The 16,243-nt window shown below is 41.9% G+C and overlaps 1 protein-coding gene across 2 annotated transcripts in view; it reads left to right on the forward strand.

The window, feature by feature from the left end:
* The first annotated feature begins 2,410 nt into the window (after window positions 1–2,410).
* The window catches only part of HSPA12A (heat shock protein family A (Hsp70) member 12A), a 62,344-nt gene continuing 48,511 nt past the window's right edge, over window positions 2,411–16,243 (forward strand). Inside the window, exon 1 of one of the 2 annotated variants that reach the window (XM_068951619.1) lies at window positions 2,411–2,662. In XM_068951619.1, coding sequence (XP_068807720.1) covers window positions 2,635–2,662 — 28 coding nt within the window. In that variant the 5' untranslated portion in view covers window positions 2,411–2,634. Of the gene's footprint in view, window positions 2,663–3,135; window positions 3,246–16,243 lie in introns of those variants that run through there. The other variant, XM_068951620.1, reaches the window with a different exon arrangement.

The raw sequence follows: 16,243 nt of genomic DNA on the forward strand, positions 1-16,243 counted from the left end.
CTGTTACTACTCTCCTGCAACGTATTAAGCCAACTGCAAAGAAAACAATTTTCTTCCAGAAAATCAAATCTCATGTGCAGGGACCAGGTGATTATCTCACATAGGTGTTCTTAGGAATAGGTGTTTAGAGAATACAGTTTGCCATCCTGTTCAAAATCTGTTTGCAGTATTTTTACATTTTATTCATTGTATTTAGACTTGTTTCTTGTTATGCTTTAAAATCTCAACCATTAAAACCACAAATTCTAAACAACACATTGAAATGATCATAAAAATAACAAACTTCCTAAGGAATAAATAACCAAAGTGAAGCCTATTCAAGCCCCAAGCAAGGTCATTTGATGTGGTGACCTTTTCTAAAAGTGAAATAAAAAGTATCTTTCTTTTTGTTTCCAAGGGAGAGAGATGATAAAGGAAAAAATAATGTACTTCCTTATTTTTCTGTAATTTATTTTTATCTATATTTAAAGCTTTAATGAAATTTAAGGTGCCTTAGTCTTATGTTTAATATTTTAGATTGAGAATCTAATTTTACCTCAAATGCATTTTTCTATTTGTTTTCTCTCATTAGATTTTAAAAGGAGATGCTAAGCACCTCGCAAAGGGTTCTTATTTCTGAAACTAGCAGTCACATGCGTTCGAATGTTCTCCTTCTGCATTATTCAAAACACCTACAGCTGAGTGTGTAACTTAGGCAACCTGGCTTGATATTGAATAATGTAGTCACTGCCTTGACATTCAGAAAGATGTCTGTATCCAGCAAATGCTATTTTTATATGTTGTCTTGTTGCTTGAAGGATCGTGGAAACTCAGCCTGCATGCAGTATTTTTTCCTAAAAGTACACAATTTGAATATGTGTTTATGTTTTTGCTGATGGTTTTTTTTTCCCCCCAGCCTTTGTTAATTACCTAAATACAATTTTCAAAGCCTGGGATCAATTGCTGTTGAAGGGTATTTAATTTGATGCAAAAGTTTCTGCTGTTCAAGTCTCTCATTTGGAAACCAAGTATTACAGTTGTTTGGTTTCTTATTTCGGAGACTGTTTAATGACAACATGAATATTCAGCCTGACTCTCAATATGTAATTAAAGCAGACTCTTGGCCAGATGTTCCCCTTTGGTGTATGGCGTGGAGCAGAGGGGAAGAACAGGAAGCAGCAATAAGAATGCGTGTTGTCCTCTGCTTTTGGCAGATCGTGTGTGATCCCTACATTACTGAGTCTCCGTAAGAATATAATCTTACAGCTGATACGAGTGGTGGAGTGAGACACTGCTGTTCCTGCTTCGCCTTTGCTACATGCTCCTTCCCTCTCTTGTCCTCACAGTTCAGAAAATCCTTTTGTGCTGCTGCTGGTTTTGGGAGGTGGAGAGCCAGGGAGCTTAGCATTTTCCCTGGACAACAGGGTGCATTTTAGGAAGAGGTCTTCTTTTTAGTGCATCCCGTTCAGAGGAGTCAAAGGAATACGTGTGAAGCCGCTTACTGGAGCTTTAGCTTTTCTGCCACACCTTATATCTTTCTCAAAGGACACAAAAGTCACCTCCAGGGAACAGAACTAATGGTGGGTGATGGCTCTTGTTAAAACTGTGCTTTGAGGGAGGAAAAGTGGAAACAAATGGGAGGAGGTGCTTAGTAAGCATATTGCAGTGTAGAGTTTTGCTTCGAGATTCTCATGTCCGGTGGGGTTTTAAATGGATTCTCCCTTGTCTGAGTGGCAGCTTTGATGGGAGGATTCGGGAGACACTTTGGGTGGAGTTGACAAAAATATTTGTGATGAGTGTCACGGGAACCTCCTTAGTGTAGAACCGCTGTTTGTAGCTGGCAGATAGCGTGGAACAGAAGTTGTGCTTGAAATTAGTGCTTCTGTTTATTCCACATGAGCTGTGGAGAATGCTTTGAAAACGTGAATGGCTGCCAAGGCTGGAAAGTAAAGGAATGAGTTCACTCCATGGGCTCCAAAGACAAAAAAAAAAAAAAATCCAATACTATAAAAATAACCCAGGAATTCTTGATTTTGGGAGTATTTTTTGAATGCTTAGGTTAGCTGGGCCTACACATCTCTGACAACAGGAAGCCAAATAGCCAACATGCCTTGTGCAGATAACATCATTGCGCTGCCTCCCACTGAACTCCAGAATCCCTGTTCCACAGCACAAAGGCGAGGCAGGGCTTGCAGCAGGACGCCTCGCTTGCAACCGCTCAGCCGTGAGGCGGGTGCTCTTTTTATAGTTACCACCATTAGGGCTTTCCTGCTTCAGTAACCATGAAATCCGTAGCGAGGGCTCGGCTGCCCCTCGGAGCCCTCTCCTCGCCGCTTCGCCCGTCTCCCAGCTGCAGCCGCAGCCGCGGCTGCCTTGTGCGGCTGCGGCGGAGCGGGCGGGGAGGGGCTGCGCAGCCACGCAGCCTGCGCGGGAAGCCTGTCAGCGCCGGGGTCAGACGCGAAGGCTGCTTCCCCTTGGCTCCCTGCACCGTCTGCAGGAAGGCGCGGCGGGGTGGGGTGGGGACGGGGGGAAGGAGCGGAGCCTCCCCCGGGGCTGGGCAGCGCAGCTCCGCCGCCGGCCCATGCCTCGGCGTGCGCAGTGAGCGCGGCACGGCGGGCAGAGAGCCGCAGAGCAGCGGCGGCGGGCGGCCCGGCCATGTCGGAGACGGAGAGCGGCGCCGCAGGTAGGGCGAGCGGCGGAGCCCCGCGGGCGGGCGGGCAGGCGCAGCCCCGCTGCGGGAGGCGCCGGCCTCGGGCCGCCGCAATGCGGGAGCGCTGCCCGCTGCCGCCCGCGCCGGGGCGAGCCGCTGCCCGGGGGCGAGCCGTTGTCCGGGGGCCGCTCCGGCTCGGCGGTGCGGCCACGGGGGCCCGGCGAGCAGCGCGCTGCAGCGGCCGGGCTCGGTTCCCGGCTTATCGAGGGAAATCATCTGGAGCCGGAGGCGGCGGGGGCGGGACGCGGACACGGCACACAATGTCCCGCCGGCTGCGTCCGCGCACGAAGGGCGGCCGGGGCGCGGTGCGGGGCAGGGCCGCGAGCACCCCCGTCTTCCCCGCCGGGGTGGAGGCCGGGGGGGGGGGCGCAGCGAGGGGCCGCGGGCAGGCAGTCTGCGGGGCGGCGGTGGGCTGGGCTGGGCTGGGCTGGGGAGGGGGCGGCTCGCTGCGGACCTGCGGCGTTCAGCGCCGCGAACGAGCCTGCTGCGGCGCTGCCGCTGCTCATCACGTGCCGGCCCCAGGGGAGCCAATGCAGCAGACCGGGAGGGGATCCAGGTGAAAAAACAATGCGGCGGCGTCTCCCGCCCCCCGGCTTGAGCCGGGGCCGCGGCTGAGGCCGGGGGCGGGCGCCCTGCCCGGCCCGGTCCCTGCGCTCTGCTCCGCTCCGCGGCGGGGCGAGGCGAGGCGCGGCCGGCTGTCCGGGGCGGCGCAGCATCCCTGCCTGCAGCGAGGCTTTGTGGCTCCGTCCTCCCCGCAGATCGGGGTCTCGCCTTGCTAGCAACGGCCCGGGAGGGAAAGGGGAGGGCTTGGGCTGAAAATCAGGTGCTGCTGCTTGAAATAAAGGCAGGCATCATTTTTATCGAGTAATCAGATGCACTGAAGAAGACCTGACAGTCCTGGCATTGGTGAGACAGCACCGTCTCGGGTGCCAGCCTCACCTCAGGGTCTCGGCACTGCCTTGGAGACCAGAGAGCTCCCAACAAAGCCTAGAGATGGGATAAAACCGAAGTGGTTCTGTTAAACCACATGGACTTTGTCCACGGGTCTCTGACTTTGCAAACTCGAGCTATGAGCAGAGACAATCTGAATCTTGTTGTGCCCGAAACAAAGATACTGTGGTTTTGGTCTGTTTGTGATTGCACTGTGCCTGATAAAAATAACTGCAGCCTTCGCAGGGCAGGGCTGGTCTCTCCCTGAATGGGAAGGGAACTGGGAGTGCTGGGGGGAGGGAAGAGGGGTTCCTAGGATACCAATGATTTGGGTGAATAACCTAAGGGAAATGCAGACTCAGCCTGATTTCATCTTCCCATCCCATCTGCCTAACTGTTTACTGCAGAGATTTGAGAAAACTCTAATATTGGAGCTAATGTGCTGATGGTAATATGGAGAGAAATGTAAGAAGTTGAGCTTATGCAGATCATAATGGGATTTGGAGAATATCTTGAACAAAATAGTTTATTTGTAGTGCATATGAAATAAGAGTCATAGAGCATCCACTTTAAACATCACAGATGAGGATATTTAGAAACTAGCTGAATCAAGATAATCTTTATTGGAGTTCTTTTCCCCTCATGTAATTATTCTCTAAGTGCTTCCTAAGCAAAGACTCTAATGTCAGTTTTGTTTGAAGATACCCGTAACAACTTTATAGCATACAGCTGCCAAAGAGAAGAAGAGAATGACAGATTCGTTTATATGTTAGATGACAGCATGCCATATTACATGTTTTGCTCAAAGTTGCATGGTTAGGGCAATGCACTGTTGGGATTAAGTAACTTGTGACTAGGAAAATCTATGCAGAAGGGATTTTATTAGAAGATGGAATATCATGTATGAAAACAGTGAGATACTAGAAATCTCGATGCTCTTTCTTCTCTCTAGAGTGCTGAAGCTGTCAAAGAAAAAAAAAAGCTGTGGATAAAATGTGATTTAGTGACTGTGTACTGACAGTGTTGAAGCTGCAGTAATTTATTACAGTATAGCATAATGCGTAAAAGAAATGTCCACCTGTAAAATAGCCATATTGTATGCAGTATCTGCTGATCATTTTTATAGCCTCAGTTAGCACAGCATTGCAGTATCCGCAGTTTGGCTGGTATAAACCTGGATGAAGTTCTTCATACAGAAGAGCTGTTGTGTTTAAACCATTTAGTTATACTACCTTTTGACAATTCTAAGGCATTGGCTCATAATTGGGTGACACGAATTCAGCTGACAGGTTTTCCTTTATGATACACGCTTTATGATACACTGTAAGCATTTAGTCTATTTAGTGCATTCCCTCTCCAAGTACTTCTTTTGCTGCAGTACTATGAAGTAGCAGTAGCTACAAAGTTTCCCTAAAGCTGTAGTGAGCTGCCATCAGGCTCCAAGAGATGGGTTCTATTCAGAGATTGATTTAGCAGGTACGTATATGGTGTAACGGTGCTTTATACAAGTCTAGAGGATATGACCAGGACATCTCTCAAACACAGCTGTCAGCAGGAGCTCCAATAGGCTGCTGAGGCCTTGGATATGGGCTCAAGTGCGAGCAGCCTTCAGGAGGTGAGCCCTGTGCAGGGAGAGCAGCATGCTGCCTCGGCTGCAGAAGACCTGATCTGTATGTGTAAATGTTAGGATTTAAGTTGTGTTTCCCTTTCTAACTGTGTCACGTTTGCGGGGGGGGGGGGGGTGTATGTGAGTTGACTGGTATCTTATCTGGTGTTTTTTTTCTGCTGAGTGCTATTGTGTGTGTGGGTGATACAGTTGTTGTTGAGGAAGTGTGACCAGTGACAGCCAGCTTCTGCTATTGTGCTGGGCTTTCTCTTGAAATTTTTGAGTCCCTTCTGGAGGTCATCTCTGCTGTTGCATTTAAGTCTAGAATTTTTGCCTTTTTTTCCAAAGCTACAATTCTGGCCAAATATTTAGATTTTCTCCAGTTCCTTATTCTTGTAAGCTGTTCCCTGTGATTAATTCCATTTTTGTTGTCCTTTACTATGGTATTGCTTATTCTATCTATAATTGCCCCAATCAGCTACCCCTTTATTTAAAACCCATCCTCAAAATGTACTTTTTATTTTTATTTCAGTAATAGCTTAAGGCTCCATCACCTCCCATTTCTATGTCTGAGTTGGTTCTACCTCTTGATGATGCGTCGGATGAGATTTCAGCAGTGTTTGACCTCAACGAGTGCAACGTTTGTGGGTTCAGAACATTCTCTCTGTGGCTGTTAGTTTGTATTAGTTAGTAGGTATTAGTTACTATTAGTTAGTAGGTATTGTAGAGGAGCAAGCAAGCTGCTTTGGTTATTTACAAAAGCTACACTGGCTCTCAGTGAATGGTAATGGAAAATGTGAAGAGAATAAAAAACAAGGCACTCAAATGATGCTGCCTCCGAGTAGGCTAACAAGAACAGTCATGACCTTAATCAAGTATGAGACATCATAACCTTTTTGGGAAGCTTGGATCTATTCCCTCTGTTTATTTTTGAAATGTAAATTAAGCATTGACGTTTGCCATATGTGTGCTAGTGAGTATCTTACAGCTTTTAGTCAAATCTTTGGACTATTTTGTCCATTCATAAAGGATTTCAATTGCTTACATGTTTAGCGTCTGTCGCTTGTCACTTTCCTGTCCAGCGGCCTTGCCAGGTGAAAGTAGAAACGAGTAAAAATCTGGATGCACCAGCACATAGGTCTGTTTGACCGTATTTCCCCAACAGTAAAAGAGATCTGAGGAAGACATGAAATCTGTTGTGCTAAGGAATGAAATCTGAAGCTCATCGGCCGCGATTCTGAATGGCATGCCATCTTTGCGGGCCTTTTGCTAAGGGGTGTGCGGCTGTTTGGAGACTTAAGGTCAAAGAGGTTGGTGTTTGTGCTCAGGAACTGCTGCTGTCACATGTGAACCTCAGTGATCTGACATCTCTGTGACATACCTGTGGATCCCATCTGAACTGTAATGAATGCTCTGGTTTTTGGGTTGTTTCATTTCCCCCTTTGCTTTTCCCTGTGCCAAGAGATCTGAGTTATTTTCTCAATGACCATGAACATTTTGGTCTTAAAAGGAGTGTTTCAAAGTTCTCAATACTGAAAATATGTCAGCTATGGCCCGTGGTGTTAAGAAACATAAATGATACACACTTAAATAAATGCAAGTTTAAATTTTGCCAAAGTTACTCTTCAAGCAGTAACTTTGCAGCATTTTAAAATTAGGATGTCAGTGGTGAACTGTGTAACAAATAGGTATTATAACAAGAAATTCCTCCAAAGTCTGTCTCAGAGGGATTTGAAGAAAGTTTTCATGTAAGGGAAATGGAAAATGCAGTCTATTCTAACACAAAGTAATTAATAAATGAAAATAGAACATGGATGAGAGTACTCAACCTAGAAAGCCTTTTTTGCTGTCTCGCAGATGGCTTTATTAAGGACTGTGTAAGGATATGTTAAGGATATCTAAGAACTGCTTTATGAAGCCATTGGTTTGCCCTATTATTGATGTGCTACAGTGATCTGGTCGTGTATGACGGCCATTTGGTGCTCACTGGCCCAAATCAGTAGTGCCATTGTGATTGCTTTGCACCGCTCTGGGCACACAGATCGGTTTTAAAGGCATCTTAATTTGCAAGTGCAGGAGAGCTGGATAGGGAAATTGTCTAGGATGCTGCAGCATCGACTTCTGTGCATCCTCTCCTTCAGGCTGCCTGTACAAGAAGGTGGATATTTGGGGAAGTACAGTGCGTTTACTGAAAAACCTGCAATCCCTGGCTGCCCAATCATCTCCTTGAAGCCAAAAGCTTCTCTTAATAACTTTGGGCAAATTTGACATTACTGTAAATTATGTTAGGGTCTGAATTGATTTTCTACTGCTCTGTAAAGCAGGGTCATAAGAAAGGCTTCTATCTATCACTCCCCCACGTCCCATTAGACATGAACCACTGATGAAGATTTCACACTCTTTGGATGAGTGAAATGGATGCTGTACGAGGTATAAGACCTCTTTGGATGAGTGAAATGGATGCTGTACGAGGTATAAGACAATGAAAAACTGTAAGCAAGGTTCTTAGGAAATCACATCAAGCCTACAATTTGATTGTAATTTCTTGTACTAAAGATTAGGGGTACTGTCTTTTTCTAACTCAGATTTTATTTAGTCTTTGCATTCTCATTTTTATTAGTTGCCTGACACAGTTCCACTGTGAAAGAAATGGCCTATGATATTCGTTTGTTATGTTGGTGTAAAAAAACAAACGAAAAACCCTCCAGCAAAGTTTCTCCTGCATGTGTGCTTTATTTTTAAATTAAGAATGAAAAATGTGCAATACTGGTCTTATTTCCGCTTTCAATAGGTTCCATCTGGATGTTTCATAGCACTCTTACTTATTACACCCACACACCTGAGAGGCAGGTATGTCAGGAATCTTTAGATCATCAGGAAGGGTCAGCTGAAAGAAACTGGATATGGGAGCAAGTTGTGATTAAATAATCACAACTAGGATAGGATTGCATAGGATGCATTACAGGTTTCCAGTAATCATTCCGTTTAGTAAACCAACTTTCCGTGTCTCGGTCAGACAGCGCTTAACTCCTCTTTCCTTTAGTCTCTTTGGAATATGTGCTGACAGTTTGCCTCTGAATACATCTCCCCTCCTGTCAGTTTTTCATTCTCAGAATATTTCTTTGAGTCTTTTGTGTTGCTCAAGAAAAGTTGGAGGTTTCAAATGCTTCAGTTTTTAGGAAGGAGATGGTTTGACTTTACAGATGAGGCTACCTCTTCCCTTCTCACACAACATATCATATGTCTTCTACAAAAATCCCGGAATGGAGACAGCCTTGGACCCTGCATCTGGCAGCGTGTTTTGTCTGTGTGGTAGACTGCGTGCCGTTAACTTCCAACATACAATTTATAGTCAGTTTTTAGGCATCCTATACTTCCAGCTATGCAAAATGGAGAGTCTGTAGTGATAAAACTAAAAAGCACATGCTAAAGTGAAGCTGCATTGCTTTCTTGTATCTGTTGTTTCTTCCATCAGTAATTCCTCAATGCCAGCACTCACGGACTATGTCCTGGAGATGCAGTTTCCTAGAAATTTTTAGAGAAATTTCTAACAATTTTCATCATTTGGAGTCTGGACAGAAGTGTGTATGTGAATGTAGTTTTACAGGAATGCTTTCACTTGATCTGTGAAAGTTTACACTCTCCTGTCTCTGAAGAACAACTCTGTCTCTGTGGCAGGAATCTACTCAACATGAAGTAGTTTCCTTGGGGAAGGAAGCAGAGGTAAATTGTTCTCCTTACGGGAGAAGCAACTAGCGTAGGGAGTCTTCTGGGAACATTGCTTTGATTTGTCCCTTTCTGGGTACATCTTTCATTCTTGTTGTTTTTCAGGACTGAGTAGTCTTTCTCATCCTAAATCTGTTGAGAAGAGGGCTTGGGCAGTGTGAGGGGTCACCCATTCTGCACCCAGGAAAAAGCTTTTGGGGTGGTGCCTCGCTGAGCACTTCATGTTCACCTGCTCTGCATGGCCTTCTGTCATGAGGCTCTGTGTATTTGCATCTGCACTTTTTTCCCCATTCCCTGTGAAGTCTGAAGAGTGGACGTTTGGGGGTATCCCCTCTTGTTACAGCAGTGGGACCAGTTCTCTCTAGTAACAGAAAATAAGAACATAAAAATCAGTTTTCTTAGTATGTCCTTGCCGTCTGCTGGTCATTGTTTGGGAAACGCGTTCCTATGACAATTTGGTCTTGTGGATTTTGTCTTAGTTTGAGGATTCTTGGTGCTTTATCCATGCTTAAAGATCAAAATGACTGTGGTTACGCTACACTGACTGGCAGTTAGCCCCATTTCCTTGTGCAGATCTAAGAAAAAATTTAACACCTCTTCCTTAAGTTTCCATGGCTACCTTAGTAGAGCACACACATTATAATCAAAACAGTAGGGAATACCATTTACAAAGGCTTTCAGTATTGTCCTAATGGAACAGTTACATTCAAAAAATAACCTTTTGTAGTAGCTCTCTTGCTTACTCAGCTATGCTCCTGTTATGATTTTAGCCTTACGAACTCCTTTGCAGAATGCACCATCTGCTCCGTACTATGAAAGTGTAACTCTGTTGGCTAGTATTGGTCTCTGTGTGATGTAAGTGCATAGTTTTGGCATTTGGATTTAATCCTGATGAGTGCTTGTATTAAAAACTCTGGAAACGGATTTTGATTACTGACTGCTAGATTTTTTTCTGCAAAGCCTGGAAGTCTGCTCTCTTTCTCCTATTTGTAGCCTCTCTCCTCGTAAGGTATTTTTCTTTAAAAAATCTGATCTATTTTCAGAATAGTAAAATAAAGAGAATAAAAAAATACGAGTTTGTTTTTGGTATAGCTATGAAATGTCACTCAGAAGCTAAATCAATAGTACTAGACTATAGATTCACCACTGGCTTTGCTGATGAATTGTTAAATTTGACACCACCTTTTGCAGTTTTGCAACCACTAATATGCTCTTATTTCCCATCCTTGACCAAAAGCAGGATTAATAGCTTTGCAGAATATCAAGGGCTTTATAAATAGCGTTTCTCATACTGACCACTAGGTAGACTATTACTTCTCACAGTCTGATTTTCCTTTTTAGCCTGTCTCCCTCTTTCTTTGACTTTTTGGGAGGGGTTTGTTTTCTCCTTCTGTCAAGACTAAAAAGGTGCAAATTATGTTTTGGATTCCTGAAGAATGTCAGAATGACCTTAGAGGACAAACTTTTTCAAACCTTTTTCCCCATTCATCTTTTATGAAAAAAGTCACTGCACTCATCCAGCTCAATGTGTTACAAGGTATTTCATGAATCTAAGAATGCTGGATAACTAAATAACCTTGTTCCCCATAAGCAAACAGTCCAGAGATGTTGAACAGTGGTTTTGTTCAGTCTTTGAATAATATTGCTTTAGATATCATGTGATCTAGGAAAATAAATCTAAAATTGTTTTATTTTCAGGATACAAAGGTATAAGGTCTTGAGAGGGTTATTATGTAGGTGTGCAGAGCAAAACAGAAATTTTTATACCTCTTAATATCTTAATTTTTTTACTCTTTGCAGCTAGTAAATGTTGTATTTCCCAATGAAAGAGACTAACATCACACATGCTCCCTATTACGAGTGTGGTCCTGGAAACTTGAGCATAATCTCACTAGTGTTTTTGCTGACAAGCTTGCAATGAACTAAGCAGATGAGGTAGATGATGACAGACATGATGACAAAAAGGAGAGACAGCAGGAAATACTTTTTCTAAGAGGGCATCTTTTCACAGAACTCAGATTCTGTATGCCTGTATTTCTTTATTTTCTGTTCTTATGTCTTTTCCTTTGGAAATAGGAAAGAGATGAGAAGAATATTAAGTTCACAGAAAACAGGCAATGTCTTTCAGTTGCCTTTTGCTGGTGAGGTACAAGAAAATGAAAAATTATCCAGAGAGTGATGTAATGAAGCTGGAATTTTTTCTAGTACTCTTAACAATAATGTTAAAAGAATTTAAAAGCTTGATAGCATAGTGCAAAAGTACTTCCTTTAGTTGAATTGTAATATGATGTGGGGCAATGTAAAAATGTAAATGAGGAAGGGAGTGGCTTGTAATGAGAAGCATGTCTTATTTTTAGAATTTTATCCCAAGAATTTGGAGAATTTTTTTGCTTTAGAACACTATTGTGCTTTAATTGGTATCACTGAGACGAATATCAGCTTTTTGCATGATTGATTATTATGAAAAAATGTTGGGAAACTTGGATTTGGATCAGAGATTAGCTATGGCTTCATCTGTAGAAAGGAAGTGTATTGCAGTCTTCAAGAAGTCATCGGGATGCCTACTGGCATTTTTTAAAGAAGAACACAACTCAGATTCTGTTGACGTTAATAACAGTAGTATCACTGGTTTCGGTAGAAACAGGAGGTTCTTACTTCTGTTATAAAATACAGGATTTTTAATTATACACAATAATATATTTTTAAGTTTTTTTGTATTTACTTTTCTCTGTCTCTTTTTTTCTTCTTCTATAATTATTTTCAAGGGCCATCTTTGTATTTGCAGTAAAATGCTCAAGGTTGTCATGATCCGTTTGGAAGCTCTGACATTTTGTGCTTAATGCAAAGCAAAGTCTCAGCAATGGGAAAAGCTGAATAAGGTTTTCTTTATCAAGCAGCAGTTAGCAGCTAATAGAAGTATGGTAAATGCTTTTCTTGTTGTGCAAACATCATTAGCAAGCTTTGCTTGCAGCAAAGTGGCTTTTAATACTTAAAATGATATACAATATTTTGAATGAAAATATTTTGAACTGCATTCTTTAGTGCATGAGGGCTACCCTTTACCCTATGTCCTTTTTTCATCCAGAAATGTTGTCCAAACAGAAGATGAAGAATTTGGCCATTCATCTAAGATTTTGGGTTGACTTGCAACCTTACTGAGGCCACAGTTACATACAGTAAAGCAGTCACTTTCACCAGCTGCTGGATGGCTGGAAATTCCGGAGAGATGGCCGTCAGATATGTGCAAATGATTTATATGTGCATGTGTATGACCTGTGAAAATGATCAGCATGTGCATCATAGATTTAGGTAACTTGGATTTATTGCACCCATAAAGATGAACTGCATCATGTGGTGCGTTTTTAGTAGGTCTAATGCATCCTGACTTACTCTGTGCATCTGGTTCATCAGCCAACGAATACCCAAGAGGCTCAATGGATTTGGCACATGGAAGCGTGTATATGCACTGCACAAATTGGAAAGAATTACAGCAGCTCTAATTTTGAGGCAGTGTAGTGTAGTGCAGGAATACTCAGCTGGGAGATGGGAGAGTCTGGAGAAGGCTGTGGTATGTAGATCTCCTCAAGCTCAGTCAGAGGTTCAGATCTACTCAGTGAATGGAATTCACTGAATCCTGCGTTATGGAGTGAAATAATTGACTTAAGAATATACATTAAACGTTATTGTCAATACACTTAAAATGCTACAAGTATCACCTGGAATAGGGAATAACATTGATCGTACTGTTAATTTAGAAAAGCGTAAGGAGAGTCTAAATAGCGAGTGTTGGGTTTGTGACTGCTCTGCCAGAATCACGATAATAAGAATGATCTTAAGGTACTTAGATTGGGATATAACGTACCCCCTACTGTTTAGGCACGTTCCCACAGAGAGATGATTTCATAGTGATGCTGCCTATTTTCTGGTGTGCAAAACAGCTGTAAGAGGTCCTATGGCTTTCAGCCTCCAGTGCAAGTCAGGTCCCAGAAGGTTCAGCGAGTGCGCTTCTCTCCCAGCCAAACCTTCCCCTTTGTAGGAGTGCAACTTAGTAAGTTGTAGGAGTGCAAACTTTTAAGTTTTTCAGAATGTGCTTGAAAAAGCCCACACTGGGGTTTCTGATGGGAAACTTGAGGCTTGATACCTTAATTTTTCTTCCTTTAAGTTGTTCCTTTTCTACTTGGTAAACCAATGACGTGAGACCCATTCAGCAGTTTCCCCCGTTTCTCCAACCTGACCAAATTGCTGTGCTTTATGCTGTTTAGCAGCACTTCCTGCTTCCTGAATCATTGCTTTTATTTGTCATGTTAAATTCTTACTCAGAGACCATGCCCACTTGCAAAAACTTCAGCTTATCTGTTGTCTTTATTTTTTGGGTTATAGGGAACTGCCTATCAGCAGTGAAGCCGCTGTTACGGCATGCCACTTCACTCTTGAAATGAACGATTTCCCTTGCTATGTGAAGCAAAAAATCTCTTACTGGTGCCTGATATAGCTGAATTTAATAAAATTAAATACTTAATAAAAGCAGATTTTGAGTAGTTACATGAAGAATTTTAGTTTTAGCACCACCTTGGTGACTTGTGACAATGAGGCTTAGCAGTCATTTTTCTTACAGCAGCTTTAAGCTTGCTCTCTTAAAACTGATCATCTGGGACCATGATGATCTATATGTCTGATGCTTTGAGTGGATTACTGAAGCTCATTTATCCTATGATGGATAGGAATGCATTACAGGGCTTCCCAAATATTCAGAACAGACTGATTGTCTGCCTAAGGAGATCAGCTGCTATTAACTGATCTTTCTAGTTGTTCAGTTCAGAAAATTTCTTATTTTCTAAATGAGCTTGAACCTGTTCTCTAGATTTATTAGTAAATCAGTATTCAGCTAAGCATGCTATCAGTGAAGCTAAGCTGTTATAAATGTTGTGGACTTTGCTTTTAGTTTTTTGTGTCTTTTTGTGTCTTTATTTTGTGATGCTTAAAAGTTACTTCTCTGTTGCATTTTGCCTTAGCTAGCTTGAAGATGTAGAATGTTGCTGATCGTTTACTGGAAAAATAGGAAGGGCTAACCTGCCCAGCTATAGCCAGAAACCACAGCAAATAAACTAACGTGTTTATAAGAAAAGGACTAATTTAAATTAAATCTGGTAAACCAGCAATTGCAGTTAATATGATAATGGATGTGATTCATTATTCATATAGTATTTGTTGATCTCATAATTTCACCAGTTCTCTAATTGTTACGGGATTTGCAAAGCAGCTAGGACCTTTTGAATGTTTAAAGAAAACACTGAAAAAGAGACATTTCTCCATTTACCCTTCCTCTGCTGGTCATCTTGAAAATGCGCAAGGCGTTCCTTGGCAATTGCTTGGGTTAGGACTGTAGTCGGAGATTGTAATGACATAGTCAAATTCATTCTATACACATTTAGTTAAATCAGTCCAGCTCCTGACAGATATCATATTTTAGGTTAATATTTACCAGCATTGATGTGCCTATACTATTGCACATAGCTAAATGAAAGAATTTCAAGAAGTTTGCATCATACTTAGAAAAAGTATTATTTTAAATGCTGGTGGAGACATTTGAAGACTTATTTTAATTTGGATTCTTAATCAGATTCCTTCATTTATTTTGATGCGCAAATTGTCAAGAATTAAATGTTTATTTATCCTGTGCTGTTTTGTTATATACCTCTCTATAGTGTGTACTTTGACACAGGTTGAGATCCTTGGTAAACATGGGAAACCAAGGTGGAACTGGAGCTGTGTGGGACTCTACCGATTGTGTTTTGTAATTACAGAAATCTTAATAAGCTGTCCTGTTTTCAAGGACTGCTCCAAATACCATGACGTTATCCAGGATATTTTATTTTTACTTTTTTACAGAGAATTTACTCACAAATGCTAGGCATCGTTTCATGTTACATGATTGCTCATCATGTTCCTTGCAACTCTTTACCCGTTCTTTGGTTTGTTACAGATGCGTTACTTTGGCTTAACCAGTCATAGTCCTTTGGAAATGAGAGATTTTCAAATATCCAGCTCCTTCTGGAGTTTCCTTATATATGCTGCTATGCAGAACAGATTTGTGGAACTGTGACACAAGCTTTCCCCTAAGCAAACACCAAGTCAACAAAATATAAAAATTCCCACGTACACCAATGTGTTTTAACACCTTTCAGTTTGGATATGGTAGATAGTGTAATGGTACAAACTTCCTAATTTCATTTACTTTTAAACAACTGTTTCTCTACTTGCTAGACGACCTTTTGACAAACTGTAGGTTTGCTCTGTAGGTTCTTGTAATTTACTGCAGGAGGATTAACGTTACATATTCTTGGGGAACTTGTGTAGGATTTGCAAACATTTTACTTCTATAAATGCTACTGAAGATCAGAATCAATGTTATAATTAGCACTGTGAAGAAGGGAGGGAAATTTTACTTGTGGGCAGAATAGTTTCTGCAAAGTTTCTTGCATCTTCCCTGGAAGCAACGCACACCTGATTAGCAGGGACAACAGGCTTCTTCATTAAGTAGCTCTAAGGTCTCTTCTTGCATAGCAGTTTTTGTGTCATCTTAGAGCAGTGCTCTGCCTTGTCGATCTCGGGTCTGGGAGCCGCATGCTTATGCGTTTTATTGTATGATACATACGAGTAGATGATAAAAATATGTTGAAATGTGTTGTTCATTATTTATTACAGTTTGTCATTTTTTCTAAATAATTTTCTTGCCCTGCATGAAATTTGCTTGTATTCTGCAGAAGAAAATTCAGTAAACTCTCAAGGACTAAATTTGGGGGCGTAGGGTAAGGAGCATGGGTGGGATGTGTGGGATCTTTGTACGTTCCAATTTGATAAATTACTGCAGTCTTCATAAGAGAATATATTACATACAGATTCCTCTGAGATAGTAATATTGAGTTATTTTAATCATTTTCTTTTCTATCGTTACCCATTTTCATAGGGTAAAGGTAAGAAAGAAAAAAATATGAATAGTGCATTTCAATGCTTGTCACTTACATGTTCCTCTGAATGAAATTTCAGTATTGTATGCAGAATAGAAACATTTATTTGATAAGTTGTTGATGATACTTTCTTCTCTCCCAGCTGGGTTCTGTCCTGCAGCAATATTAACAGCTGCAATATATTTCAGTGCAGAGTGTATTGAGGGGAAAAGAGTATTAGGAAAGTTTAAGAATAAATGTTTGTGACAGAGTAATTGCAGCTTATCCTTACTGAGTTGTCAAGTTGATATCAACTGTTCTTTTCCTCTTAAAATGAGCCCTTTT

Source organism: Struthio camelus, chromosome 7 (genome assembly GCF_040807025.1).
Source record: "Struthio camelus isolate bStrCam1 chromosome 7, bStrCam1.hap1, whole genome shotgun sequence".
NCBI classification, from domain to species: Eukaryota; Metazoa; Chordata; class Aves; order Struthioniformes; family Struthionidae; genus Struthio; species Struthio camelus.